Source organism: Synchiropus splendidus, chromosome 5 (genome assembly GCF_027744825.2).
Source record: "Synchiropus splendidus isolate RoL2022-P1 chromosome 5, RoL_Sspl_1.0, whole genome shotgun sequence".
In the NCBI taxonomy this organism is placed as follows: Eukaryota; Metazoa; Chordata; class Actinopteri; order Syngnathiformes; family Callionymidae; genus Synchiropus; species Synchiropus splendidus.
Window position 1 is genome coordinate 20,765,619 of NC_071338.1, and position 27,689 is coordinate 20,793,307.

Genomic DNA, 27,689 nt, shown 5'->3' on the forward strand with positions numbered 1-27,689 from the left:
CGTCCTGACTTCCTGGTCACCTACCTATGCATTCCAGCCCCGAGCTGTCGATGGTACTTCCCGCAGAACATGTGCACACAAATGACCCTCGGTTGTTCTTACAGTCCCCATTGATGCATGGGCTGGACTCACATTCATCCACATCTGTAGGGAGCATAACGTTACTGAACCAACGATATAATGACATTGGTGGCAAGACAATAAGAGGACGACGATCGACACTGACCCTCACAAACATCTGCATCAGGATCGAAACGGTACCCTTTTGGACAGTGACAGGTGAAACTGCCAGGCGTGTTTCTGCACTGACCATTGTCACACAGCTGTCTGTTTATCAGGCACTCATTAATATCTGAGGGACACAATACATCAGCAGGTGTGAGGTTTCTCTTTTTCTCTCATGCTCTTTTTTAAAGTGGCAAAGAATGGAAAGAGTTCACCTACCCACGCAGTTCTTGCCTGACAGGTCGATCTCAAAGCCTTCATTGCAGGCACATTTGTAAGTCCTCAGCATATTCTCACAAACTCCATTCTGGCAGATGTCGGGGTCCAGGGCACACTCATTGATATCTGGGAACACCAAGACACAGATGAATGCTGTCCAACACTACTTTGCACGGTGTTTTCTAAATGATATGAACCCATCTCATGCACTACCTCTTCCGTCGCCAGTTGTTCCGAGGCCACTTGGGCACAAAGTAAGAAACTCCGCTGAAATGAAACACAAACATTTGATAACTCAGTTGAAAACCTATCACATTTGCCCACATGCGAAAACTTTGGTATTTGATACTCCACTGTTATCCTTCGCTTTGCCTTTAATTTGGGCTGGATGTGTATTCAAGTCCTCTTAATGTGGCACAATGTTGGCTTTCTCTGATAGAGAAGTTGAATTAGATGTGCTAATGACAAGCGACTAAAAGGCCGTCTTGTAACAGTGGGCGTTGGTGTTACGCAGAGTGAGCTCCCTCCTAACAAAATGTGGTGAAACGGCAGCGCGCTGCTCTGCTTCTGTCAGCGAGTGAGTTTGTCTTGCTATTCACACACTTGTATTCAGTTCGTTTTCAGTATTCGTTTTAAGCATCAGCACCTCGGAGGAGCAGACACTTATCCGGCCTTCTGACTTATAACAGCAGTGGCAGCTGCTTGTTGAAGATATTCTGGAAGAATAATGATTATTTGGAAGTGGATCAGTGGATCACAACAATCGCTCAGGCTCAAGTTAACATGTGGTGAATAAACCAAGCGCGTGTGTCACTGTACGCTGGAGTGTAGAAGGAGCGCTGAAGTACAGAAGTAGTATAATCAAAGGCGTGACTTCTTCTATAAAGGATCTCACAACAATGATAAAAATGCTTGACCTGTGAAATCAGACCTTATTACAGAGTAGATATCTATGACCAAATAGTCTTACAGCTTAAGTAACTTGTTCAAGTAATTTTGAAAGAGTTTAATACAATGTTGTTACGTTTATTTCTGTTTAGTTAGTATATATTTGTGGGGTTTTTTTCATTAAAAAATCAGTCTTTGGTCCTGAAATAAGTGATAAGAGAATAAAAAAATTATAAAACTGTATAAAATCATGAATCCATTTTTTGTGAACAACTCAGAGATTTTGTTTTCCGGCCATGTCGCCCATGTAGTAACAATCTGACAAGGTAGCTGACTTTGCACAGACTGTGCAAGGTGAGGTCAGGAATAGTGTTTCATTTTCACTGTGGCTGATTTTATGCAGAGCTTGTGTGTGTGTATGGTGAGGAGCAATGGAAAAGTCTTACCAGAATTCAGAGGCGGGCAGGGTTGGCATGGTTCACCGTAGGCATACTCAGTATTGGCACAACAGCACTCAGATTTGGTCACAGCGCCAAATAAAGGGTTAACACACTGCCCTCGCCTGTAGCCACCGTAACATGTACTCCTCATGTGTGTGTCTATTTAAAAGGAGAAAGCAAGCGAGAGTTAGAGTGACTCGAAGGAGGGAGAGGTTTTTTGGAGAAAGCAAACATGGAACAACAGCTGAAATCATCATGAGGGTGGTTTCAACTTAATACCGAATGTATTATTCATTGTCATGTGCTGATATCATTCGGCAAACTCTGCTGTGAAGGACAAGATTTTGATCATTTGCGCACAATGCACAAAGTGACGTCACAGGGGAAGTGCTGCAATGTTCATGGAATCATGTTAAGAATTGAGGTCAAAAAGGGACCTGCTAATACAACAATTTCAGTTTTGTCAAGCAAAGACGATGAGGTTTGCTTGTGAAAGCTTCAACAATAATTGACCATTGTGGTAAAATGAAATAAATAAGAGGGAACCATGCAGAGAAGCCTGGCAAAATAACTGATACACTACCACACTCGTGAAGTGTGGTAACATACGATATTTTGTGAAATTAAAAATAAATTGATGTGTGCAACCACATTTTGACTTTTCTGTCATAAACTAATGAAATGTGTATCTATTTTAATCCTCTAAATATAGAGGACATTTCATGCCTCATAACATAATAAGAGTTTTGCATGGTTTTCCTTGAACAGATGTAATACGAATTACGCACTGGGTTAACCACTCTGCAACAAATGAAACATTCGATGAAACCCAAAACATCACGTGCGTTACACTGAGACTGAAGCAGATGCATCGGTAGATATATCAGAGAATGCTGGAAGGAGCGAGAGGGTTGTGGTTTTAGCTCAGTTCTTTGTCTCTGTGAAGATGAAGCAAACTTTGACGTACCCACACAGACACGTCCATCCAGTCCTACTGCCATCCCGGCCATGCACTCACATCGGAAAGACCCCTCCGTGTTCACGCAGTGGCCATTCATGCACATGCCGGGAGTCTCGCACTCATCAACGTCTGAACGCAGATACAAGAGAACAGAGACAGTGTTACAAATAAACTGACAACTGAAAAACAACAGCTTTTCACACTGCAATACAAAAAATGCTTGACAGTTGAAAAACGGATTGTGGTGAAACATCCACACACACAGCTACTGATGGGAATGGAACTAAATGAGAGTAAGGCATGTGTTTGAGTTTCAACCTGATGAAGCATGTCGGGGCCTCATTGGACAAAAGAATTCCCTCATGATTCTGTATAGCATCACACCCAACTCAGCTATTTATTTATTTAATTTCCTCTGAACTGGGTCAACCTCTGAGATGATCTTGAAAGAATGTTTGAAAAAACAGGACAAGCGGAGCAAGTGTGTAGCTAACAACTTTAGTTCACTTTATGTATTCATCAGTGAATTCAAAAGTTCTTCAGCTATTTCTTAGAAAATAGGCAGTTCTAAATAAAAAAAGTCAACCTTCTCTGTTCACTGACAACGTTTGGGGAAGCCTTGTCTTCCTGTGAGAGTGGGCGGGCTCCGGCCGTCCACATGTCCAGCAATCCTGCCAGGATGGCAAGGGATTTTTCCAAGGCTTTTAGGGGGATTTCGCCACTGGGCAGGTCCCAGATGATAAAAGGACATACATACCAGGGGGATGGTTACCTCCCAAATAAATTGTGCAACACTGGTGATATGGTGAGCAATTCAGTTGAAGATGCATGACAAGCCCACCTACACACATGCGTCCACTGGAGTCCAACAGAAAGCCAGGTCTGCAGATGCATTTGAAACTACCATCTTCGTTGATGCACAGTCCTTTCAGACACATGTTTCTGATCAGGCACTCATTCTGGTCTGTAAAGTGGAGAGTCATATACAGTTAAGAACAGCCTTCAAGTCAAAACAGTCAACATGTACACTGCATGGAGCATTTACAGCAGTTTATGGGAATGTTTCATTCCTCCAGCAAGTGGGTTGAACTCAACCCCCGAGTTGGTGTTACCTTGACTTTCATATACTAACGTTTGTCAGAGTGAGACCGTGTAGCTGAGGCCCCTCCACAAGTGGCCCATTCCAAAGGAGTATTGGAGATAAAATTGAAGATATGTTCACTGTTATAAACTTACAACGCTCTCATCATTAAGAAACACAAAAAATATAATATAGTACAGTTAGTTGTACTGGAAAATACCCTCTGAATGATGCTAATAGGAGCTTGGCTTCATTTCATTTAAGATTATTTAGTTGAGTGAGTACAGTTGTGTCTGAGGTGAAGTGTGCGCACAGTTCTTGAATATCAGCACTTTACTGGAATTATTGAGAGGACATTGAAAAGTGCAACTCCTCTACATATGTTATTCATGTGGTTTAGTCAGGCAACAATTCTGCGTTCAGTCACACGGGCCACGGTCTTCAATGATCAACAGCAAATCTTTAGCAAGTCACGTCATTATTGCCGGTTGAGGTTTTCACATGACGTGCATTCTGACGGTTTATTTGGCACCGCTTCATTTTGAAAAAGCTCTTTTACTTCCTTCAAACTGGAAGTACACATGTCCTTTCGACAAAGTTCTTCGGCTTGATATCAATGTGACGCAGATGTCTGACGGAGTCAAGTGAGAACATTGTCTCAAAATCCATTTTGTTATCGTTGTTCGCTGTGGTACTGCGGAAAATGGGACGACCTGCTGTCAATGGAGTCTAGAGTCATAACCAATAACCTGGCATACCAATGGCACTCTCGCAATTAATGGACACTTATAGGATTTTTTCTTATTTTAAAAAATCATCACGTCATAATGACAGAAAAACTCTTTTCAATAATGAGAGAAAGAACTCGTGTTTTGAGTGGGGATCATTCGATCATAAACGTGTGGAAATTTATTTTAGTGGCTGCGGTAATTTGGAAAAGTTTGGTCCAAATGTAAAATATATGTTTTTGAGTTAATGGTCTGAAACCAGCTCAGTCGCTCAATATCCTGCCCATAAAAGTGAACGTCTCATTAGGGCTTTTGGGTTTAATTCTCATTACGTCTTAATACGAGTTCTACTGCACATGAAAATAACAATTTATAAAAGTCATCTTTTAATAACAGGGTAGACTGTTAAATTGGCCAGACCTTCACAGTTTTTGCCGTCGGCGGAGATCTCAAATCCAGCGTTGCAAACACAGTGGAAGCTGCCCTCGGTGTTCACACAACGGCCATTGTTGCAGATGCGACCGTTGGCCACGCACTCGTCAAGATCTGGAATGACCTCCAGCAATTAAAATACAGACAAGTGCTACAGGTGGGTGTGGATGTCTTTTACCTCGGCACTCGGTTCTGGTAGCAGTGGACTGGAAACCAGGAGGACAGCGACAGATGTAGGAACCCGGAGTGTTGACACACTCACCGTGGACACACGGGCTTCTCTCGCACTCATCATCATCTGAGGAACACACGTCGATGACAACTTCACGTCTGTATCTGGTGAAGGACCCTTCTCCTCGGGCCACAGACTCACCGATGCATTCTCCCCTGCCATCCAATTTGAAGCCCATGTTGCATTCACATCGGTATCCGACTCCACCAGCTGTGGGAACACACCTGCCGTTCAGGCAGAGGTTGCGATAGGCCTGACACATGTTGGTGATATTGCGAGTTTGGATTATACCGGAACCTGCCAGAGACAAATGACGGGGAAAAAATGGGGTGGAAGAAACTGGTATCAAGACATATTTTACACACATATTCAATCAGTTCAAATCAATTCCATCTGTTCCTTTGAAAGACAACGACAAAATTATTTTTTTCTCAAGCTGCATTAAAAATGTAAGTGAAAATATGACCAATAAATTGTACATATCAAGTAACTAATAATAACAATTGTGGCAATAATTGAAGGAGAATTTTGATATCACTGGAGGAGTCCACTGAAGATTACATTTTATAGTTTTCTCTTTGCCAGTTGAAACAGACATTATTTCTGTGTATTAAAGGCTTAATGGTATTTGTTTTGTTTATTTTTAAATGAAACATTTCCATCAATAACCCTTTCTGCAAAGCAAGAAAGCTGGTACCTCCAGGTGGAACAGGAATTGGTCCGGGGTATTGTCCTGGAATGAACTGCCCAGGGATTTGTCCTGGAGTTTGACCATTGGGCCCAGGAACCTGCAGAGGGATTTGTGGAGGCACTTGACCAGGTGGTTGTTCAGGAAAGGGACCTGGGTAGATGCCAGGAAAATCAGGACCACCAGGAACACGGCCAGGTATCGGCCTTCCACCATTGGCATCTGGCATCTGAGCGCATAGTTTCTTGTATTCTTCTACAAGTAACAATGAAGAAGGATGTTGGCAAATCACAAGAACAAAACAGGATTCAAAAGCTCTGTGTTTAACATAGCACCTGTTCCAGGAATTGGACACATTTCAGGGGTGGATCCGTCGGACCAGCAGCGCCCACTATCACAGCAGCACTGTATTTTTGTCATCAGTTGGGAGTTCTGGTTGGCACAGCGTCCATTTAGAAGGCCTGCGTAGCAGTATCCCCCTCGAGCATCTTTCACAAATAACATTTATTACAGTCATTCCAACTCCACAGCTTTAAAAAAAAAACACATTTTAACCAGTGGACACAGCAAATCAGATCATAAATTCAGATGAATATGCTTCACAAGACATCTTATTTAAAAAAACAGAGGCAGGAAGACAGTCGACTGTACAAGAGGAGTAACTGGACTGAACAGAATACAAAACAAAATACTTTCCTTAAAAGATGAATTAAGTTGCTTTTCATGTTATTAGCTGTTCAAGCAGAAGCCAGACTGTGATCGAAATGTAACGCTGCTTGCTTCATCATTACCTTTCATTTATGAAAAACTGTACTTGCTTATATGAATGAACACATAAAGTGTGTTAAATTTTACGGCCAGGCCATCAAACCCAAACCCTGACAAGTCTTTCAGCTTAGTGAGGTTTGACAGACAGCCCTAAAGTCGGCTGGAGAAACATCAGCAAAGCCCCTCACAGGTCAGAGTGGATGTTTCTACTTAAGGGTCTGCATGGGAAACAGATTTTGGCATGAGGTTTCTTCTGGATCGAAAGTCTGAAATTCCTTCCTCGCAAACATTCCCTCTTGGGGGTGGGAGGGCAGGGGGTGGTGTTATAAGAATGTGCTCGCATATGTTTGTGAGTATGCATGAGTGAATGCAAATTTAATGGACGATACTGACCCAAATTCCTGGCTGATATGTTATGGGTCAGTGAGGCCCGAGTTTACCAAATCTAGCTATTGGAGTGACTCTTTGTCTGTCTGCATTAATGGGAAAGCAAATATTGGATTCCAGTTGGTGAAGTAGTCCAGATCCCAAGTTGCTGTTTTTACACAGTGGGAGATAAACAGACTCCATCCCAGTGTTGCAGTTACTCATGGTTTTTTCTGTAAAAACCTGTGTCTGTCCTGCCGACATTTACACAAATTGTGAGCATCCATTATAATCCCTAAAAATGGATTGTATTGATCAAGTCTACCTTGAAGAGGGTGTATTGAAATCATTTACTTACTTACTCTTTACCATTTAAAGAAATATTACTATCGATTACATTTTTAGAGTCCGACTCATCCCTCCTGGGTGCATCATAAAACTCCAGCGCAACTCATTCCTGCCTGCTGCCACCAGGCTTTCCAACACCTGACTATGATGCTGGCGGCACTGTGTTGGTGTAAATAATAGCCCTTCATGGCGTGGCACAGATGGAGCCCCTTGCTTATGTAATACTGGACTGTAAATGCTTTCATTGTAGTTACTTTTGTCACATTTGGATCTACAACAGTAACACATAGCGATTTACCTTTGGGGATTAACAGAGTAGTTCTCAACCTGATCTTACTTAAAGTTGTACAATTCATTTATTAATCCAGAGTTTTTAAGCCACACTTTGTTCAATGAAAATTATCCCGAGACACACCACCAAAGGAACCTCGGCCAACGTGCAACTGTGCTCAGTCAATGATCCTGTAGAAAAGCCATTTTAATTTACTTTAAATAAGTGTTTCAATTTTGTCACTATCTCTTTTGCATGATTTTATTCCCCAGTTGGGAGAGTTTCCAGACATATCTACAACATTCTTTGCCTCAACTTGCTTCATAACAACAATCTTTCTCTAAGTCAGAGAATAACTTTGTAATAAAGTGGTTCTTATTACTTCATTAACGTAACTGTAACTACGAGCAAGGGCTAGTACAGTTGTTTGTTATTTATCTTTTCATGCTTATAAATATTGTGTCTTTAGGTCCACATTATTTTATGATCGATAAATACAACATAATAACGGCACAATAGAGCCACAAATATTAGAGCTGCAGATGACTGTCTACAACATGTGGTTGCATGTAGGTGTATGAATATGCTTGTAAATGTAACAGTTCGGACTCACACATCAGTGTGTTAAGTGTGGGTTTGAGTCCCGTGTGGGGAACATGAGGTGTCCATCATGTGTGGATCCACTAAGAAAAGCAGTCACGCAGGTCCACTTCAGTATGCGGGTTTGTAACTTTGGTTGTCTGACACAGTTTTATTTCCCTTCTTTCAGTCTGGCTAGTTGCTGTTTGAGAAACATCTACCTATTGCTGTCACCGTTTTGCATATGGCAGTGGCCAATTACAACCTTGTCATCAAAAACCAAGGCGTCTGCGCAGTCATGAGCCTGACACCCATCAGCAGCTAGTTCAGCTCCTCTCATCATTTCCTTACAACTCATTACTGTGGAGCCAGAAACAAACAGGTGACTGCTGACCTAAATTCTACCAGCTGGAAAGTTGGGAGAGATTCTATTTTTCCTGAGCTCAAAGTGCCAGGGAAAGAGTGAGGGGAAACCAAAGTGAAGTGGAAATGGGAGACACAATGTGGAGGCAGCCTTTATGCTTGACTGATCTGTTACATGTGTTTTGGACCGAACAGCAATCAGCAAAAGTCAATACAGACATATCTAAACTTGCTCACCTATACATCTGGATCCGTCTACTGACGTGTAATATCCCTGAGGACACTTGCAGAAGAAACTGCCAGCCGTGTTGGAGCACTCACCAACTCCACAGAGACCCGGAATGTTTGAGCACTCGTCCATATCTAGGGTGAAAAAAAGGATAGGAAGAAACATGTTTCAGAAAATATCTATCATTTACTTACTTTATCATCAGCATCATGAACAAAATGTTTGAGTGACAAAGCTTGTGCTGGAGCCAGAAGACTAGTTGACCTCAGAGGCTGTACTTCTACTGTGGATCTTCAGTGTTGAGCAGCAAGTACCTGTCGCTCACAGACTTGTTTCTCACTCAAGACATTTTCCATCAATGACTTTTGGACATCAAAAAGCACATATTTCACAGTGCAAAATGAATAAATTCCAAAACTGTCATGACCTTACTTTGGGAGCGATTTTTTTTTTTTCTGCAATATTTCAAGGAGTAATCACATCACATTAAGGCATCATTTCAAAGCTGAAACTAAAGTGTGAAAGGTGTTGATTTGATTTAATGCACAGTATTTTGCCTCAGTACTTATCAGTGAACCACAATGTGATGGAGCTCAGTGGCTTAAATACCCGAGTGACACTTGACTTCTCGGTCATTGACGTTCACAAGGCAGACGCGCTTTTACTTTGACTGTTCTGAAGCCGTTCTTACCTTCACATTTCTGTGAGATCTCATTGAACTTGTGCCCAGCAGGGCATTTGCATTCGAAGGACCCGACTGTGTTGATGCAGATTCCTCCTTGACAGATGCCTGGGATGGCCTGGCACTCGTCCACATCTGCCACAGGGAGCGCAAAATTAAACCTGGCTCTCACATTCCTACATATTCACTGAAGTCGAATGTCTAACTGTCACCTTAGGTGCGACTAACATAACTCATCAAGTAAGTTTGCCACGCTTCCAGATGGCAACTGCATGTGTCAAGACAAGTAGCAAAGAAATCCAGACCTAAAAACCAGACTAAAACTCTCATTTAAATGATATGACCTTGACTTGATTTCTAAAATGAATGTCCCTGATGTATCCTGAACAAAAACGTGATCCTTCTGGATAATAATTATTTGTAAAAACTGGAACGATGTTCTGGTGCTTTATTAGTATTAAACCAAATACTTCAAACAAGAAACAAGCTCAATAAAAGAATAACAAAATCGAGACTTGCAAATAGCCTGACAAAAGAAATCTGCCCCAACAGATGCTTGATGATTTATTTTCTTAACAGTCTGGTACTTCTTGTGATCAACAGGGTAATAAAGAAAAAACATAGCTGGAGTGGAATGTCTCCTGTGAGAGGGACACAAATTGAAGCCAAGTCAACCAAGGAAGAGATAAAACCAGTGAGACGAATACAGAAAAGGGAAGATCGACAGTGAAACAGATGGTTCCAGTTGTGGAAAAACATTCTCTGATCTTCCTCTGAATTCATTCAGTCACTGTTGTCACTTCTCTGTTTGCATTTATAAACTTTATGAAGCATTCGGATTGCGTGTTTCTGCGTGATTACCAAGTGGGTGATTAGGGCAAAAGCTTGCTGGATTTTTGGGGGCTGTTACAGTGCTCCATGTTCTTCTGGCTCGGCTCAGCGTCCCCTGCAGAGGTTCTGTTGTTGTTGGGTCTGGGGCATGCAGGCTGAAGGCCATCTAACTAAAAATGAGCTCTCCCACGTGGCACCACAACTGACCCGTGTTACTGACTCTGACAAGTCCGACCACAGCGGGTGTTTGTGGGCATTCCACACACATGTGGGAGGCACAGCCACCCACCCCAATTTAACCCAATTAGAACTAATCCTCTGGAGAGTTGATGCTGCTTAGAAATGAGGAAATGACGGAGACGGAGAAGTTAAAGCAGACCTTAAAAAAAAGAGAGAGACTACCTTACCCTGACATGCTCCGGTGCGGTGGTTTGGGATGAAGCCTCGCCTGCAAGGGTGAGGTTGTGCAGGGCACATCTCGCACGGGTGTCCCCAGGCCCGTCCAACTGTCGCACAACACAAGGTCTTGGTGCACACAATCCCTGTAAGTTGACCTTGGCACATCTGGTTGTTGACTGATGCGAAGCAAGGCCCCGTACGGTAGTCTGCAGGCAACAACAACCAAAAATATATTCATCAAAATGACAAAAAAAAAATTCTAACAGTCAACATTACATCACGTAACTCACGTAAGATAAATTCAAGATTTTCTCGGATTAAAAACAGAATCACACGCACGACAAAACTACTGAAGACCTCTCTAGAGGTTCACTGCAGTCTTATTACTGTCTAGTGTAGTAGTTGTGTAGCATTCTTAGTCATCAGGTAAGAGTGATGCGAGTTTTAATCAATAAAACATTGATTTAAAAAAAAAAAACACTTTTTCAACACCAGACATTGCATTATAGGTTAGGAGTTTAAATATTTTTTCACACTTCAGATTAGCGAACATATATTGCCTTAGATAAACTACTTATTGCTACGTGTATTAGCAGCATATTAATCATTATAAAGTACTTAATAGCACAGGGGGGGCCAACCAGTCAGAGGATAAGAGCCACGTTGTTTTACTGTGTTGCTGAAAAGAGCCACATCCTACAAACGTCCCTGTGTGTCACAAGGTTTGTTGGTTCACGTCCGGCGTATGTCTCTTGTGCATGTATTTTAAAAATTCATACATTTTACCATGATCCTCCTGGAAATATCAAGCGGCGTAGATAGAAATGTGCGCGCCATTTATTTTACTTATATATAGTGTTACGTGGCTCATGCCACCAACAACGTGCCCCCGTTCTGTGTATGTGAGGAACGCTGCAGCATCTCATCTTCAGTCCACTGAATTAAACAGACTTCACCACCATCAACAATGAATAACAGGTGAAACACATGGCATACGTTTAGCTTAGGTAATGACAAAGTGAAATGTGGAACTGAGTCATGTTGATCGTGGATCTGACGACGGTCCAAGTCTTAGGACCGCAACTCACATCAGCATTGTGCAGCGAGGTTTATTGTTTATGTTTCAAAGTTAAACGCAAGTCAAAGTCTCTCAACAATATTTTGACATTTCGCCAGAATAGCTCTTACTTTTTCGCCTCATTTCCTGTATAAATGATCATCCCAACAGCAACTTGACCAAAATCGCAGCCAGTTTGGCGGCTCATTTGCTGAAGAGCTGCATGAAACTGGGGAAAGAGCCGCAGGTTGGCCAGGCCTGTAATAGCGCCTTGTTAAGCCTGACGGCATTTTACCCAGGAATGGACACCAAAATTTCAGAAGAGTAGTTTTTTGTCCTTCATATATTAATGTTGGATGAGTACTGTGGCAATTTAGTTGCACAAAGCAAAGTCTTCTCTGGCCCTGTCGTGGTCTCATACCCGAATGGGTCAAAAGCTCAGTGTTGCTCTGAAGAAACAAACCTCATATAGTATAAAAAAAACCTATAGCACAATCTTGGACCTGTTTCAAGGAGTGACTATCTCTTTGAAGTACTCAGACAGAAAGGCTGGGGAATAAAGAAAGAATGTACCTTAGGATGACATCTTCAACTCTACAATTTACATCGTACAGTACGTGATGAAAGCTCTGTTGAGCGGACAGTAACACACCCCATAAAGAATGCCTTGTCTGGTCCAGGCATTTTAATCAGTCTGGCTTTCAGGTGCACGTGTGCGCTTGTGTGTGTGTGCGCTTTGGTGTGTGACACTGGACAGGGGAAACTTATAAACTGTATATGGCAGTTTTACATGAGTAAAGACAATAACTATAACCACATTTAAGTTCATGGAGCATGAAATCATAAAAAACTAGGATGATAACGTCGCTACTTTCTTCAGCTAGAATAACCACGTATATTGCTCATTGTGATCGAACTGAAGAGGGGAAATAAGCCACTGCAGCAGAAGGCTGGCCCACTGGGTGTGTCTTTGGAGCAGAGAAGGTGATTTCCACACCAGCTGCGGCAATCGAGAAATAAAAGTCATTAGCTTCCAATACACGTGAGTGCAAGATTTTCCCTCATTCTTGAGCTGCTGAAATCAACCCCAAAGCTTGCTTTATAAATCACAGCAGAGTCAGGGAGGAAGACAGGAGGAAACTCATCCCAGATAAAAATAATCATCTGGAGCGGCTCCAAAAGCCGACATTACAGAGCAGACGACAAAAAAATCCGTCGAGAAAAAGGGAGAGACGAAATTGAAGTGTGCCGTCCTTTCAAACAAACGAGACATTGTGTGTTTCCCGTGTGGACCGGGGCCCAGCCCAGGCCCGTCACGTGCAGCACAGCTGAAGCGGCGTCTCTGCCTCTGGCTTCAACACTGTTTGAACAGAAATGGGTCATCTCGCTTTCACTCTCCCTCCTGCTTTGCTTTACTGGAGATCGAATGCTTTCAATTCCCTCATGAGAAGCTCTTTTTTCCCCCCCCTAACTCTTTTCCATCCAAGATGGAATCAATTTTAAGGTCATGTATCGTACGTGTATCGTGCCGCTTCACTTCCAGAAGTTCAGAAGACGGGGATTAGCTTATTATTTGTCAGAAGAAAGCAGATAATGTAAAACACAGATGTCATTTTCAAGAAAAAGAAAAACTAGAAAATTAAGCAGCAGCTGGTACTAGCAAACCTTATGCAACTTGATGTTTCTTCAATTACTTATTAAATATCAACGTCAACCTAGTTTAGGTTTAAAGGCCTGAAAATGGACATAAAACAACAAATAATGAGACTATGGAATTAACACTATACCTTAACTTTAACAGCCTGGGGAAGAATACACTGACCGTAAAGAAGACGCTATTTTGATATTCCGATCAATAACTATCTAATATAGCAGATTAATGGTAGTAGTTTATTAAGGTTAAGTTCCTTAATCTATATATTACTATGTATCCACAGCTTGGGTGATGTTAGTTGACAGGTATGTCATAGGATGTGTGTTTGTTCATTATACTATTAGCATTAGCTCTTACTCCATGACCAAAAATGACCAATAAATGGGATATGAAAGGGATCATCACTTTTTAGAAGAGGCTGTCAGCTGTTAAATGTTGGCCACTCCCTTGTCCATCTCAGTTCCATACACAGTTTCACACACCGCCCAGCTATTGTCATGGCCGCCTCCAGCTGGTGCAGGTGAGAGACGGCTGTCTATACACAATAATGCAAAGAGGTGAATGCAAGCGACGGACTTAAACATTTGGCTGAGGTAAGCAGGGAGAGGCGGACAGCTGTCGGGTGAAAGTGGTGTCATTTCATTCGTCATCTTACTGTCTCCACGAACAGAGCACAGCTGGGGGATCCACCCATGTCCTGTACATCTGGGAGCTATCGCACACAATTGTTCTCAAGCACACACACATATGGAATCCAACTCCTTATTTGCAGTCAAGTCAGATGAATAAATGAAAACATAAAGCATTGAGAAACTCGCTTTTGCAGGAGGAAGATATGCACATACGAACCACTCAGCTGTCGAAAGAAAAATGCTCTGAGGTGGTGAGTTTATTTACAAACACGCCTTGGTGTGAACAGGAAGTAACCCTGACAGGAAATAGGTCAAACAAAAATACTGGATAGATGCCAAAGACACGGAAAAAATGAGTCCATCTGTGCCAAATCCACCCTTCCTCAGAACCTTATTTTTTCCTTTGCAGGTCAGAGGCACAATCACATACAGTATACCTTTCTGTGTAAACACTTGAGTGCAACGTGTGGTAATGGGTTTGGAGACCCGAGGTGGGGCAAACCAAAGATTTTATCACCCGCCTCAGAGCAAATACACACACGCAGACACACATTAGGTTATCGCTCTTTGGGGACTTGCATTGGCCTAGAACCGATAACAAGAGTCCCTCGCCTAATTTCACCATTAAAGTCAGGTGGCTGGGTCACGTGTAACAGCATTTAAGCTCAGTCTTGCTCTCTCCAGTCGGACTCCACGGCCTGACATGATCTCAAAGCCATCACAGCGAAAGCTTTGAGTCATTGATTCAGAACTGAGACGGTTTGCGGCAGGAGCCAAGAGCTCTGCATGCAATCATCTGCACTGGAGCAGGATCTCACCAAATCCACATTCCAGCCCAAATCACATTTGTAAGCAACAAAGAAAACGTTGATTTGTCAAGCTGCCTTTCCACAGCGGTCAGCTGTGGCCGGCGACGGGGCCACCGGTCAGCAGATCACCAATTACTTTGGCCAGTGACTCACAAGTCACACTGTTCTGCAGCAGTCACTTCCCTTCGCAGAAACGGTCCCCATCCTGGAGTGCAGCTCTGACGCTGTCAGGTCACGTGTCGGTGGAGAACCTCATGTTCTCCCATACATCACAACATTTCATTGACTTCATTTCAGCACCATTGCGTGGAGCTACATGGGTATTCAAGAATGTGCGAACAAATGTACTGTGCTCAGGTTCAGTTTCTGAAGGACACAGATGCGAAGGGAATTCCAGTAAAAACACCACAGCCCAGCAAGCACCTGGTCCAAAGCTTTCTTCACCGCTCTTAGAAACACACAAAGCTGGCTTCTTTACCACAACAGAGTACAAGACAAGTGATAACCCTTCGCAATTCTCAGACCACCAGCCACAGGCAGATTGCTTAGCATTTTTTAGGCTTAGAAATGACCCCTCAGTTGCAGATATCACTGTCCCATCTCTCATACTTAAAGAGTTGGCCAGTCAAATGTGTCCTCTAAGTAGTGATTCTCGACCATAGGGTCGACCATAGGTCGTGCCCATGGTTGGGCCGCGGCCGCCGACGAGGGGGCCGCTAAAAGTTTTTTTGTTTTACACCTTTGGGCCGTGAGGGCCGCAAGACGCTCAGCTTTAGCCACATATGGTGGCAGTAGTGAGTCACTGCATTGACTTAACAACTATGGAGAAGTTCCTGAAAAGAAAAAATGATAAAGAAAGTGATGCTGCTCCCCCATAACAGTAAAAACTGTTTATGAAAGCACCTGTTGAAGCAGTTTTGAAAATTAATTAGAACATTTTATGGTGATACTTTCATTTATACTTTAATTATATCTCATAATATGGAGTTCATAGAAAATATTCTTTTTATTTTATGATGTTTAGACATGGTTTTATTATATTTTACAACGCAAATTCTACTGATTCAAACAGCTAGATACATGGAGACAAGCGCCTCTACTGGTCAGGGGTGAACTCAATGGTGCAGCCAACCAGAAGCTGAAGATGGTGGAGATGACTGGGAGCCACACCTTAACTCACCCAAGTAGCAGAAGGTTGTGTAGTCTGAGAGGAAGGAAACTAGCTATATGATGCTATTCCTCCGTGACCTGCGACGTGCACCCAGAACTGCAGCCGACAACCTTCTCACCCTGGACATCACACTCTCAAACTGCGACCCTGGGGATGAGATCTCTCCTGCTCACTTCGCGATCATGGCCCTCACTTCCAGCAGCCATTGACACATGGACATGTTTCATGTGTTTTAGTTACAGACCAAACCTTTTGTTTTGCTGATGCTTTTTTTCCCCCAAAGCTACTTCCTGGTACTGACCGGTGCATGCCGACACTATTCTTACTCGGATTAATGGTGTGCCACTCTGGGAGAAACTTTTCACAGCGCAAAGTCCCACCCTCAATTTTACATCCACTGTAATGTACTGTAATGTTAATGACAGTAACATTTCAACAACTGAGAATTAGGAATCCTCCATCTTGGATTCTTTGGCAGTCATGATAAGCATGATAGAAAGGAGTATCTAAACTTTAATAATGGCAGTTGTTTTATGAAAAAATATGAATATGCATGGAAGTTTAGGAGAGAATATAATATTAATAATAATAATAATAATAAACATGGTGTCCAATCTGAGGATAAGCTGCGGATATTATGTAAAATAAACTTCAGAAAAAGATTATCAGAGAGCAAAACTCAAGATTTGTATAAAGTACTGGAAACAAAGGCTTCTTGGTAAACAAATAAACTAACAAACCAGACCCAAACATGCCATTTGGTATAGAAACCAAGGTTTAAAATAAGCTGAGACCAAATGAATGAACAGCCTCAACAATTCCAACAGGACCATACTTTTGTTTCCGCACACACACAGCTATCCTTGTGAGTTTATCAACAGTCTGACCGAGCCATCACATGACCAAGAGGACACCAAGAGCCAAAACATTAGCCAGCAAGTGTCGGCAGCAGATAAGGCCGACTATTATCCTTCAAGCGAAAACTGTTCCGTCTAACTTGAACAAATAAACCCGACGACAAAGCCTAATTCTGTCCTGACTTTGTGAAGCCCAGTTCGGTTGCAGAGGAGGACTAATTAGAAGCTCATCCGCTACTCTAAATATTAGCTTTACAAGGTCACCACTTTGAACTCTGGGGGTCACGATCCTGACACACATATAGGTTGCGATCCAACTGTCGCAGTTTCTCCATGCTCGTGTGTGTACTGGAGCCTAGCTTGTGCCGGCTCACACCCACAGGCTGCCGAGAGGTCCTCAGTTAACAAACAGCCATATTTACAAAGACATTACATTCTCCAGAGCCCCTTTTGAGAGCAGATGTGGAAAAAAATGGTCATTTCTGGACTGGGGCTCATACAAATGTTCCACAACAAACCACATTCCTCGAGCCAGCGGCATGACTAAGCAGGAAATGTGTTCTGTCACAAAAACAATTGAACATCCAGTCACGTTTTCACTGTGACTAAAAGGCACTTGAGAAAAGGTGATGTCGAGACCGAGGGAGCAAGAAATGAAAGGACTGAGAAGACAGCCTCATTGAGCTCATGGTTACCTCTTTCACACTGAGCCCCGGTGAAGCCGTAGGTGCAGACACATCTGTTGGGAGCCACACACCGTCCTCCATTTTGACACCCATTTTCACACACGGCTGGGGAAGGAGATCAAAACCAAGAGTTAAAAGTGAGAGCCAAAGATGTGTCACTGTTTAATGATGAAGTTGCTGGAAAGATGAGGCGGTCACTATCAAAATGCAGGACTCCATCCTTACATTTACTTTGAGGGAAGTGTAATTACAGGTAAGTATTGCATCAATTCATGAGGAGAGTGATCCTTACGTTGGCCACAGTGATTTCCCACATAGCCTTTCTGACACTGGCAGTGGTCCTCGGCACATGATCCCCCGTTCATACATCGGATGTTGCAATTCGTGACTGTGGTCAGAGCAATATAAGCAAAATGAAAATGGTAACAAGCATTGTAGAATAGAATCCTGACACCAACATATGTACATAACAAAGCAAAACATGCAATGCATCTAAAATGCTGAATTCAGTTGTGTCTACTTGACTATCCACATACAGTATATTGGTTGCCTGTTGCTTGTTTGGTTGTTCAATGGAACCCACCATTCACATCAGTCACTGGATTTCAAACACTCGCCCCACTACTGACATCACTCGGACAATACTGCCCTCAACACACGCTGAAAATGCCTGATGAGAAAAGACATAGGAGCTGCAACACAACCTGACTTGGATCCACATGAGGCCGCAATCTGACCGTTGGGACAGGTACACATGTTGGGTCTGGAGCAGAAACCATCTCCACATGAACTCCGACAGATTGCTGCGCAGAGAGACAGAGCACTCCATCATACACGATAAGAAGACTCCATGGCAGGTGAAACACTTAATAACGCAGGAGGGAGTGAGCATTCATCTCGCTTACACATGAGGAAATCTAAGTTATGATTCTGGTGCGTGTTTAAACGTTCACGTTTGTCTTCCTCACAGGGCAACTGAGGTCAGACACTGAACCCATACTGAACTCTTCATATCGTTTCACAATCTCAAAGAGACCACAGACCAAACATGGTCGACTTTTCTCATCGTGGTTAAGTTATAGAATTGCATCTGGCAGGCGCGTAGAGCTGTTTTCTTCTCTGCCGCTGTAAAGGTTTGTCAGTATTTTAGTGCAGAATGTTTTTCCCCACTCCTTCTCATTCCCACAGACTGCTGTTGGCACAATCCCCGGCCCACGCCTCCCATCAGGTAAAGTCCAGGAACTGACCCCTTCTCCCAGAACCCCGTTGCCAAACAATGCCATTAGAGCTGGGACAAACCTCATGCCAGAGAGCAGTCACACAACTCTTCCTGTCGACTTTGGGAAGGTGAGAAATATGAGGAAAACCAGACAAAGATCCCAAAAGAAAAGATCTTAAACTCACTACATGTCAGACACACGTATTATCATGTGACTGTCCAGAAAGTAGACGACATGAGGAGCCTCTGAATTTACTGACTTGCCAACAACATACAGAAATATTTAAAACGGTTCAAGATAAGTATTTACGAGGAAGTCAAAAAGTGACCTGAGCTAACCATCGGTTCAGGCATTTGTAACTTCAACTCAGATCCTAGTCTATTAAAGGTGTTCCATTTCAGAATTTCAACTCGACAGAAAGAAAAACATTTAAGGCACAAAATGACTTGAACAGGTTTCTTTTCGAAGAGCGCTGTCATGGGTACAGTTAACTTTAACTCAAAATTTCCCTTTAAAAAACATGCAACAACATCTAGTAAACCATTTCTAGTAAGCTTGAATCATTTTGACAATATACATTTTTTAAATACTTTAATGTTCAATATTACATTTCTCAAACCATCACAGTTCAACATTTAATTTTCATTCATTTTTTTCAACAACTTCAGATTCAGATATGAAAAACAAGGTTAGTAAATGTTATCTTAACTCAGTAGTTCAGAAGTGTAACAATATTTTCTTTCACTATTACACGAGTTTGAATGAAAACATCTTGCATGTGTAACTGCTATGCAATCTTGTCTGATGTATATTGGACATGATAAAAATGTATTCATTTATTTAAATGCTGAAGGCAGTTCTTATTTTGTGTTAGCAGGTTGTTTAATAAGACTTGTTTTCCAAACAAATCAACTGTTGCCTGAGTCTACGTCCGAATAACTAAAAGAAGCAAGTACTCACGAACAATGCACTGATTTCCTCCCGTGAGCGTCTTCCAGCCGGGACAACAGTAAGCGTTGTTTCTTGATCCGCAGACATTTGGTCTGTGCAGTAACAACAAGAGTGTTTACAATATGCAGCACTGGACAATGAGCTTAGTCTGAATGGCACACTGGCATCATAAACCTCTCACCAGTGGTGGAGCCATGTTGATATTCCAAATGGGTTAAATTCTCATCAGGCCTTGTAGAAAAATGCTCCACTATATCTGGACTCCACTTTAATATCACCTCACCACTGTAGCTCTTAACATTATAGACTGACATGGATCGTAACTACTTTGTGGTTTAAATAGAAGTGTTTCATTCAGAGATCATCTAGACTGACATGACCAAGTCGCAGAGTTCACACTGATTTCCAGGGTTTACGCTGAAAAGTTGAACTTCTTAAGTCAAAACACTTCCTATCTAACTGTATCAGCTTGACGAGAGGAAGCTCAGTCATCCACAGAGACTCAGTTAAGAGCAATTGCTCATCCAAGTTGGAGCAGTTGAGGTAGTGCGGTCAACTGAACAGGCATGTTCAGCGGGAGGGCTTGAGGTTGCTGACGGCACCATCAACCCAGCAGGACAGAAGCAATTGTAACTACAATAGAGTCACCAACAGTGGTTCAGCATCTTTCTAGATATTCCACACAGATCCACCAGCTACAACGGCAAAGCCAACCGTAGGTCTGAGACAATGTCGCACTGACTTTTCTTAAACAGGAAAGTCAGTTCGACATTGCACACAACCAATGTCCTTCCTGTCTCAGAAGCCAGGCGTCCAGGCAGAAAACTGCGCACGTTGAAGGGATGAAAGTAAGACAGCCATCATGTGCTGTTTTGTCATTTTCTTCACTGCCCTGTCTTTTGTTTTTGCTTCTGCCTCTGTCCCTCTTTCACTCTCTCTGTCTTTATCACACGCACGCGCACACACAGAATAAACCTCTCCAGCAGTGACCCACTGTGTACAGCTGCAGATGTGATTTATCCACAAATGGGGTGTGGTGTTTTTTGGCGAGGAAACTAATTTATTTCTCTCTTTCGTTCCCACTCTTTCTCTGCCACAGCCACACACGACCAACAGGCTTCTTTGTTAGCATTTCGTGTATTATTGAAGGCAGCAGGAATGTAATATTCTTGCCAATATTTAATTACCACATTTTTCTTCCAGCTTCCCATCACATACAGCGTCAATCAGGGTCTCAACTATTAAAGCTGCAGTATGTCCTGTAACACCAGCTAATACAGCCACTAAACTCAGATGAAAGCCACGTTTTGGCCACTTAGATTCAGACTGGTTAGCATCACAAGCATCGAAAAGATTGAAGTAGAAGCTTATCAAATGATCACGAGACAGCAAGAGCAAATGCCTTTTTAGGGCACGACCTCCCAAAAAATATGAGCTGAACAATTATCAGTATTGTTTTAAACAGGTTTGTCACTTGTAGTATTATATATCTAAATAAACATTTAAATCAAGTACTGTACAATGAGCACTGCTTCAAAATGGAAAGTTTATTTGAAAACACAGCAGTAAGAAAAGTATTATAGACTCACTTATTGCACTCAGTAGGACTGATATTGTTGTTTATTAAAGCTTTTGCTGCAAGGTTCCACCTGTATGGGCTGTATTGTTACTGACTAGCCAGTCTCCTCCCAGAACAATCCACAGCCAGTCAGGAGATTTTAATGGTTCCATCAGGTTCAAATTAAAAGAGCAAGTTACATCTTATAAGACTTAACCAACTGTTTATGTTTAACAAAAGAAGGGGTGGAGACAGAGCGTCAGACCTGGACCAACCAGCAGGTGACAAGGGCAGCTCAGGTAAGGCCTGAAGGTTAGTTTGGTCAGTACAGCATGGCAGCTTTTAAAGCAACTCATGATGGCAGGAAACACATTTTAACCCACATTTTTTTCCGTGAATCCGACCCCTCACTTTCAAAACAAACCACTCTTCTTCACTCATACTTGGACAAGCCCAAATATTGAAGTCCTTCCCTTGAAGAGATAGATTTAGAAAAAAAACTAAGTATTATGCTACGACATGGCCGTCGTCCAAGAAAAAATGTATTCATTTCACTCCATCGTAGTCAGTTGAAAAGTCGAAATGTAAATATTCAAATGCATTTAAAAGCAATCTAGACACCTGCTAACGCCAAAGCGAAGGTGACAGTAACGTTACCCGCGCAGAACGTCCGATCCTCCTCTTCTTTTGGCTCGACTTGCTCTGGAGTCGGTCTGCTTGCTAACCAAGTCGGAGTCCCCGGTGTCCTGCAGCACCTCTGCGGTGTCCTGGCCGTGGACGAGGAGCGGCAGCAGGGCCACCAGAGCCACTGCCAGGCGCAGCAGCCGGCGTCCGCGCAGAAGGTCGGGCATCTCCACAGCTCAACCCCGAACCCTTTCAAGGAAAAAGCCTCTGCAGTCTGGAGTCAAAGCTGCAAAACAATGGGAAAGCTGACTTAAACAGTGGCACAAAGTTCGAAAGAAAGTGTGTCCCAACTGTTGCGGGGACCGACCTTGTCTCCTGGACAGGAGAGTCGCCTGAGACCGGACAGAGGAGTGATCCTCTGTTGCTTGCAGGTATGGCTGAATAAATACACGAGAAGGAGAAAAAGTATCAAATTCCCGATAAGCCGCTAAAAATAGACGCGCATGGCAACGTGTGCAGTCCGACAGAGCGCATCCAGTTGTGTGTTGACTTAGCGCAGTTCAGCCTGACACATTCCAGATGATGAGAAACCAACTCCGTCTCCCCGTCACTGCTGACTTCTCCTCATCCCAGCGCTTTCCTCAACTTTTTCCACTGATCTCGCGATACAAAAGCTCCGGTGCAAAAAAAAAAAAATGCCAGACTGTGGCCATGACTTTTTTTTAACCCTTTCTCCTGAAATATCGATGTAACTCAAGTATTATCCGAGAGGTCTTCCCTGTGCTTCTGTGACAAGAACGTTTGAATACATTCATGCTTAAATACATTTGAATATCTGGATCTGGGCCCCAAATTCAGCCAATCGAATGAGGCTTTAATGCTGTCCTTTTTATGAGTCAACACTACTTTAAAGTGCACAAAAACCAGCAGAAAGCAGATGCATGTTTCAGTGGTTTTGTGTCAAATGGAGGCAGATATTGCTTTCTGTTTAGACTGTCATTTCCTGTTATGGCTGCCACAATAAATATAAATCTTGTTCCCATGTTGCCTATTAGTGTTTATTTAAAATTGTGTTTGCGTGATTGAGTACAACACAAGAGAGAAACCATTCAGATAATATTTATACAGAAATAATAATATATAAATAAAGGGGGAGGAGTTACAGTATGTTAACATCTCAGTGGAAGAATGTTGGGGTAACACTGGGGGAACCTTTAGGAGCAGATGCACAGGAACCTCCCTGCAAACTCACAGTCACGTGGAGAACTTGCAGACTGTAGCAAAGGCCCACAATTCATTGTTGAACTGGAATCCTCTGAGGGCCCACGTGACAATATCAACATGCCATGTATCTGAACAGGGTGTCAGCAGGTTGCTCTTGAAGAAGGCTCTGGACAGTCTGGGCCCTGACAGATGGAGTGCTAAACTCAACTGCGCACAGGTCGCTAGACATCTACTGAACTGTCTGCAAGTGTTGTGTTCTTTGGTTGGAAGAGTAATGGATGCCAGGGTGTCCACTTTAAAGCTCAAACATTCCTCCTCTTTCCCATCTTTCGTTGAATTCCCTCCCACCTGAATCAATTGTTAGGATTTTCCCAGAGTAACTTTTGATATTTCCAATCTCATGAACATAATCTTTGTCAGTCATATCAACGTACTTTGAGTTCAACTCTATCAGCTGTGATTATTGCTCTTGCGGGCCACCTGACATGACCATCCACATCAGGTGGCCGGTCCCTGTGTGAGCTCTCGTGGGTCCGACTGTCCGAATCTGGTCCAAGATTTTAATGTTCAGTCCAGCAACATGGAAATGACTTGGTCATTAGACAATACCAAGCCATCCATCAGGTTAGAAACTTTAACCTCTTAATCCAGCCACAGCATTCAGATCCTCTAAATGATCCATCTATTCTCCAGCAAACAAGCATTGAAAAGTCAAGCAAACATGGCACATCTGCCAACTGACTCTGCGCCACACGAACCACGAGGGCCATTCAAAAGTACAGCCATCGGTCGCCACTGTCGACGACTTCAATTAATACTTCCAAGGTTCTGAGGTGGCCACCAAGGGAGTCCAGGTGCTGAGCAGATTGAGGATTTGAGTGATTAGAAGGATAAGAATTTGTGTAATAACCAGACTCAGCTGCAGCAACAGATGGCTTTGAAAAAGAGCTCAAAATTGTCAGCTTAAAGGGTCCTGACAAATATTCATTTGACAGCAATAACTCTCAACTGTCCAGGTCCTATACCCTTGAATTACATCCTGTGAATATTTACACTGCGCCTGGTGTGAGTTTGGAGGAATTTGACCAGAGCAGTGATAGTTTTCACACACACTGCTCCGTGGCTGTGGCCACACCCAGCAAATAAAGAGGCAGCCCACCTCCAACCATTCCTCAATAATTCTAAAACCAGAAGAGATTTCTTCACTCTTAATACAAGACAGTCATTTCAGTTTTTACAAAACACTTTCAGCTGCTCTAGGCTTTTAATATGGCCTGCACACGTGGCCGTTGCTGTAATTTGCACTGAACGTTTTTCAGAAACTACAAAGATGAAAAACACAGGGATAAAAACAAGGGTTTTTTTTCTTCTTTGTTGAGACTTTATTTGTAAGATATTTCTGGAAAAATTGAGAGATGAACTGGGTCCGCCCCAGTGCCTCCTCCTCGCTAGACAATCCAGAAAAATGGGTAAGACTCAACCCAACAAGCTTCTCATCCTACGCACTTGAATCTTCACCACAGCTTTACCTTCACCAGGACAATCAGACGCACCACTCAATCTCACATTCCATCCTTCCCTCACTCTTTCTATCCATCAAGGTTGCGAACAGCTCCACTGGTGAGAGGCATTTAATCCAGTTACCGTCTATGGTACGTTATTTAAAATTCCTGCATCAATGGAGCATGTAAAGGAACGTGCAGGTCATTTGCAACGTAGAAATCTGGTTTAGGAGATTACAAAGTTTTAAAGGAATTAAGACAGTCGCTGGCTAGAGTACAAGGCATCCTTGAAATGTAGCAAAAAAAAAAAATCTCTCTGAGGTCAAGCGATTACAGTCAACAGTACTGCCGTAGCTTGAAATGACAGAAATAAGTCTGAAAAAAAGCTCTTTTCATCATGACAGGATTTACAGGTTCATCCTCACTACCTAATGCAAAAACTATCTTCAGACAAAGCAGTGAATGAGTCAACGGGATCAAGTTTTCTTTTGGACAAAAGAGAAAGGATCCTGAACCCCTCACGTGGAAGGGTCACCCTGACATTCAGTGGATTGACTACATTAATGTCAGGGCTCAGACTGACACTCAGTACACAAACAAAAGTGCATCAGCTGGGGAGCAACTGGAATGAAAAGAGTGAAGCCTGTCAGAAGCAACCTAGTGGTTAGAGCAAATCCAAGGTTTAAGTTCATGTTTTATTTGACGTTAAACGCAAAATAGTTCTGGCATAGCAGATCATGTGACGGTACCACATTCACTGCATGTGTCTAGCTTGAGGCGCAAGGCTGGATATTGGCAAGGTGATGAGAATAATGCTCAATTTTGTGCTTTAAGAGAGAAAAAAAGTGTCTTTTGTGTCAAGACTGTTGGTGGTGTTGCCTCTAAATAAGTGCATTTAGCCTCCAAAACAACACCCAATAATTTAAAGATTAAAGTTTCAATTTCTTTTGTCTCATATTTCTGGTCAGCAATTGCAGAGTGTTCCGTTGGCTGTGTTTCAAGGTCTGGATCCTTGTGTGATTGAGTTTGACACCGCTGACTTATACTCTCAAGATGATTTAAATTGTCTCCTCAAGTGCACGTCCATGTCTTGACCCCGGTCAGCTCAGCAGGAATCTTACTCCCTGCCACGTTCCACGCTCACCAGTTCAACGGTCGCTGGTTTTACTTCTTGGTCAGAGGCACCGGAGGTGGAGATATAAAATGGAACCTTGCTCGTGTAAAAGCACTGGGCTTGTCCTCAGCTCTCCCTCGGCATAGACGAGACGTCATTTATAAGGCCGTCTCCGCTCCACCTCCTCATGTGTCTCCCCCATCTGCTTCTTGGCTGAAAAGCTTTATTTCACTCTGAGTTTTCTTTCTTGACCAAAAAAGGTTGTTCCTAAAATAGCCTGCAGGTTTGCTAAACATTTAAATGAGTTCACCAAAACACTGTGTCATCGAACAAAGTATCTGCTGTCACCCCTTCCTGTAGTGTTTCTCCACATCACAACTCTTCCTCTATCTGTGTATATACTGTATATATACAAATATAGATATATATATATTTATCTATTACTCACAGTGTTCAAGTCTGCCCCGAGGCAGTTTCTAATAGCTCCGAGTTGACAGTGCAGTGGGCTGTAACTTTAGCTAGACTTTCTCACACACTGTGTTGTCTTTGGCTCCGGCTGCCACGGTTCATTTCCTTTTGTCTTTTGCAGCACAACTGCTGCCAATATTAATGCGAAATATTTCTAGAAAATGAGCTGCAGCAGAGAGGAGCCTCCTTCTATTTCATACAAACACGCACAGCAGTCTACTCTGTACGGTCGCCCCGATTTACTGCCGCTGCTGATGAGCCGCCCGCGTAACATATCGAATGCTCGTCCTTTTATCATCACACATGGTCTTCGTCACCGACGCACGGCATCGGTGGTGCAAGGCGGGAGGACAAAGTTGAAAACAACAGCAATAAAAACGTTGGGAAACCCCTTGAATGAATCATTTGATGATGAACATTCATTCCTCCAAAAAGCCGTCATCTGTTTACTGACTTTTCATGAAGCTTGTGAGGTGAAGGACCTGGAGGACGACTGGATGCAGTTCAACCCACTTGGCTCCCAGAATCAGAACGCATTAACAGGACGGGACAGTGAAACATAAGGCATGGATCAAGGCACGGACATTCTGGACCCTCACTCATGTGAATATTGGACTGAAGAATACTATTTATATTTATCATCTCGGAATGTTGGCTCATGACAGGTGTTGACCAGACAGGTCTTGACCGCTGGCAGCTTAATATGGCAGCCTGCCCTAAATCTGACACTTCCACTTGTAGTTTATCTCAGTGGCGTTGCTGTGTATTCAAACCTGAGTTTGAGTTCATCATGTTGAGCCACAGGTCTCCTTAACTAAAATCAACACTCAGAAAAAGGTGCAAAACCAAACCGATACGAACTTGTAATAATTCTACAGATGACTGGCTACATATTCTGCCATTGCAGTGTTGTTACCATGGTGACAATACTCTTAAAGTTTTGGAGGCTGTCAACAGACTCAAAGCACTCATGGCGAATACTAAAGCTTTGTCAGACGTCTTCGATACGTTATATGCTGTGGAAGCTTTAAATGCTGTCAGAACAACCTGCTCTGCCCAAGAGTTGCACTCTGATATGAGAGGGACGTTGCCCAATTTTGCCATTATTGGCTAAAATGTGGCATGAGTGTGAGCCCAAACGCTCATCTGCTTGGTGATCATGTTGTTGAGTTCCTGGAGCACAAGAATCATGGTCTAAGGCGCAGAAGAGGTCTTGGGTTTTGGTCTGAGCAGGCTGAGCAAGTGGACTCAGACTTTGAAAAAGTTAGATTTTGGATTGCTAGAAGCAACAAAAGGGACCTGGACCACCCAGAATACAGGTCAAAACAAAGGCTGCAATGGTAGAAAATGCAGCTAGTCATCTGTAGGATTATTATTATTTATTTGTGCAAGAATTATTAGAATAGACATTAGGCCTAAAACTCCTTCATGG

The 27,689-nt window shown here is 42.8% G+C and overlaps 1 protein-coding gene across 1 annotated transcript in view; it reads right to left on the bottom strand.

Moving 5' to 3' along the window:
* fbn1 (fibrillin 1) overlaps positions 1-22,599 on the bottom strand; it is a 51,748-nt gene extending 29,149 nt beyond the window's left edge. Inside the window, exons 1-21 of the mRNA XM_053864795.1 lie at positions 22,317-22,599; positions 21,983-22,235; positions 19,777-19,859; positions 18,301-18,399; positions 17,889-17,984; positions 17,606-17,701; positions 10,739-10,936; positions 9,510-9,635; positions 8,827-8,952; positions 6,230-6,382; positions 5,904-6,149; positions 5,348-5,503; positions 5,153-5,272; positions 4,963-5,088; positions 3,575-3,697; positions 2,740-2,862; positions 1,779-1,931; positions 658-711; positions 445-570; positions 227-352; positions 25-144 (exon numbers count right to left, since the gene is read on the bottom strand). Coding sequence (XP_053720770.1) covers positions 25-144; positions 227-352; positions 445-570; positions 658-711; positions 1,779-1,931; positions 2,740-2,862; positions 3,575-3,697; positions 4,963-5,088; positions 5,153-5,272; positions 5,348-5,503; positions 5,904-6,149; positions 6,230-6,382; positions 8,827-8,952; positions 9,510-9,635; positions 10,739-10,936; positions 17,606-17,701; positions 17,889-17,984; positions 18,301-18,399; positions 19,777-19,859; positions 21,983-22,176 — 2,644 coding nt within the window. The 5' untranslated portion in view covers positions 22,177-22,235; positions 22,317-22,599. The remainder of the gene's footprint in view (positions 1-24; positions 145-226; positions 353-444; positions 571-657; positions 712-1,778; positions 1,932-2,739; positions 2,863-3,574; positions 3,698-4,962; positions 5,089-5,152; positions 5,273-5,347; positions 5,504-5,903; positions 6,150-6,229; positions 6,383-8,826; positions 8,953-9,509; positions 9,636-10,738; positions 10,937-17,605; positions 17,702-17,888; positions 17,985-18,300; positions 18,400-19,776; positions 19,860-21,982; positions 22,236-22,316) is intronic.
* Positions 22,600-27,689: the final 5,090 nt, after the last annotated feature.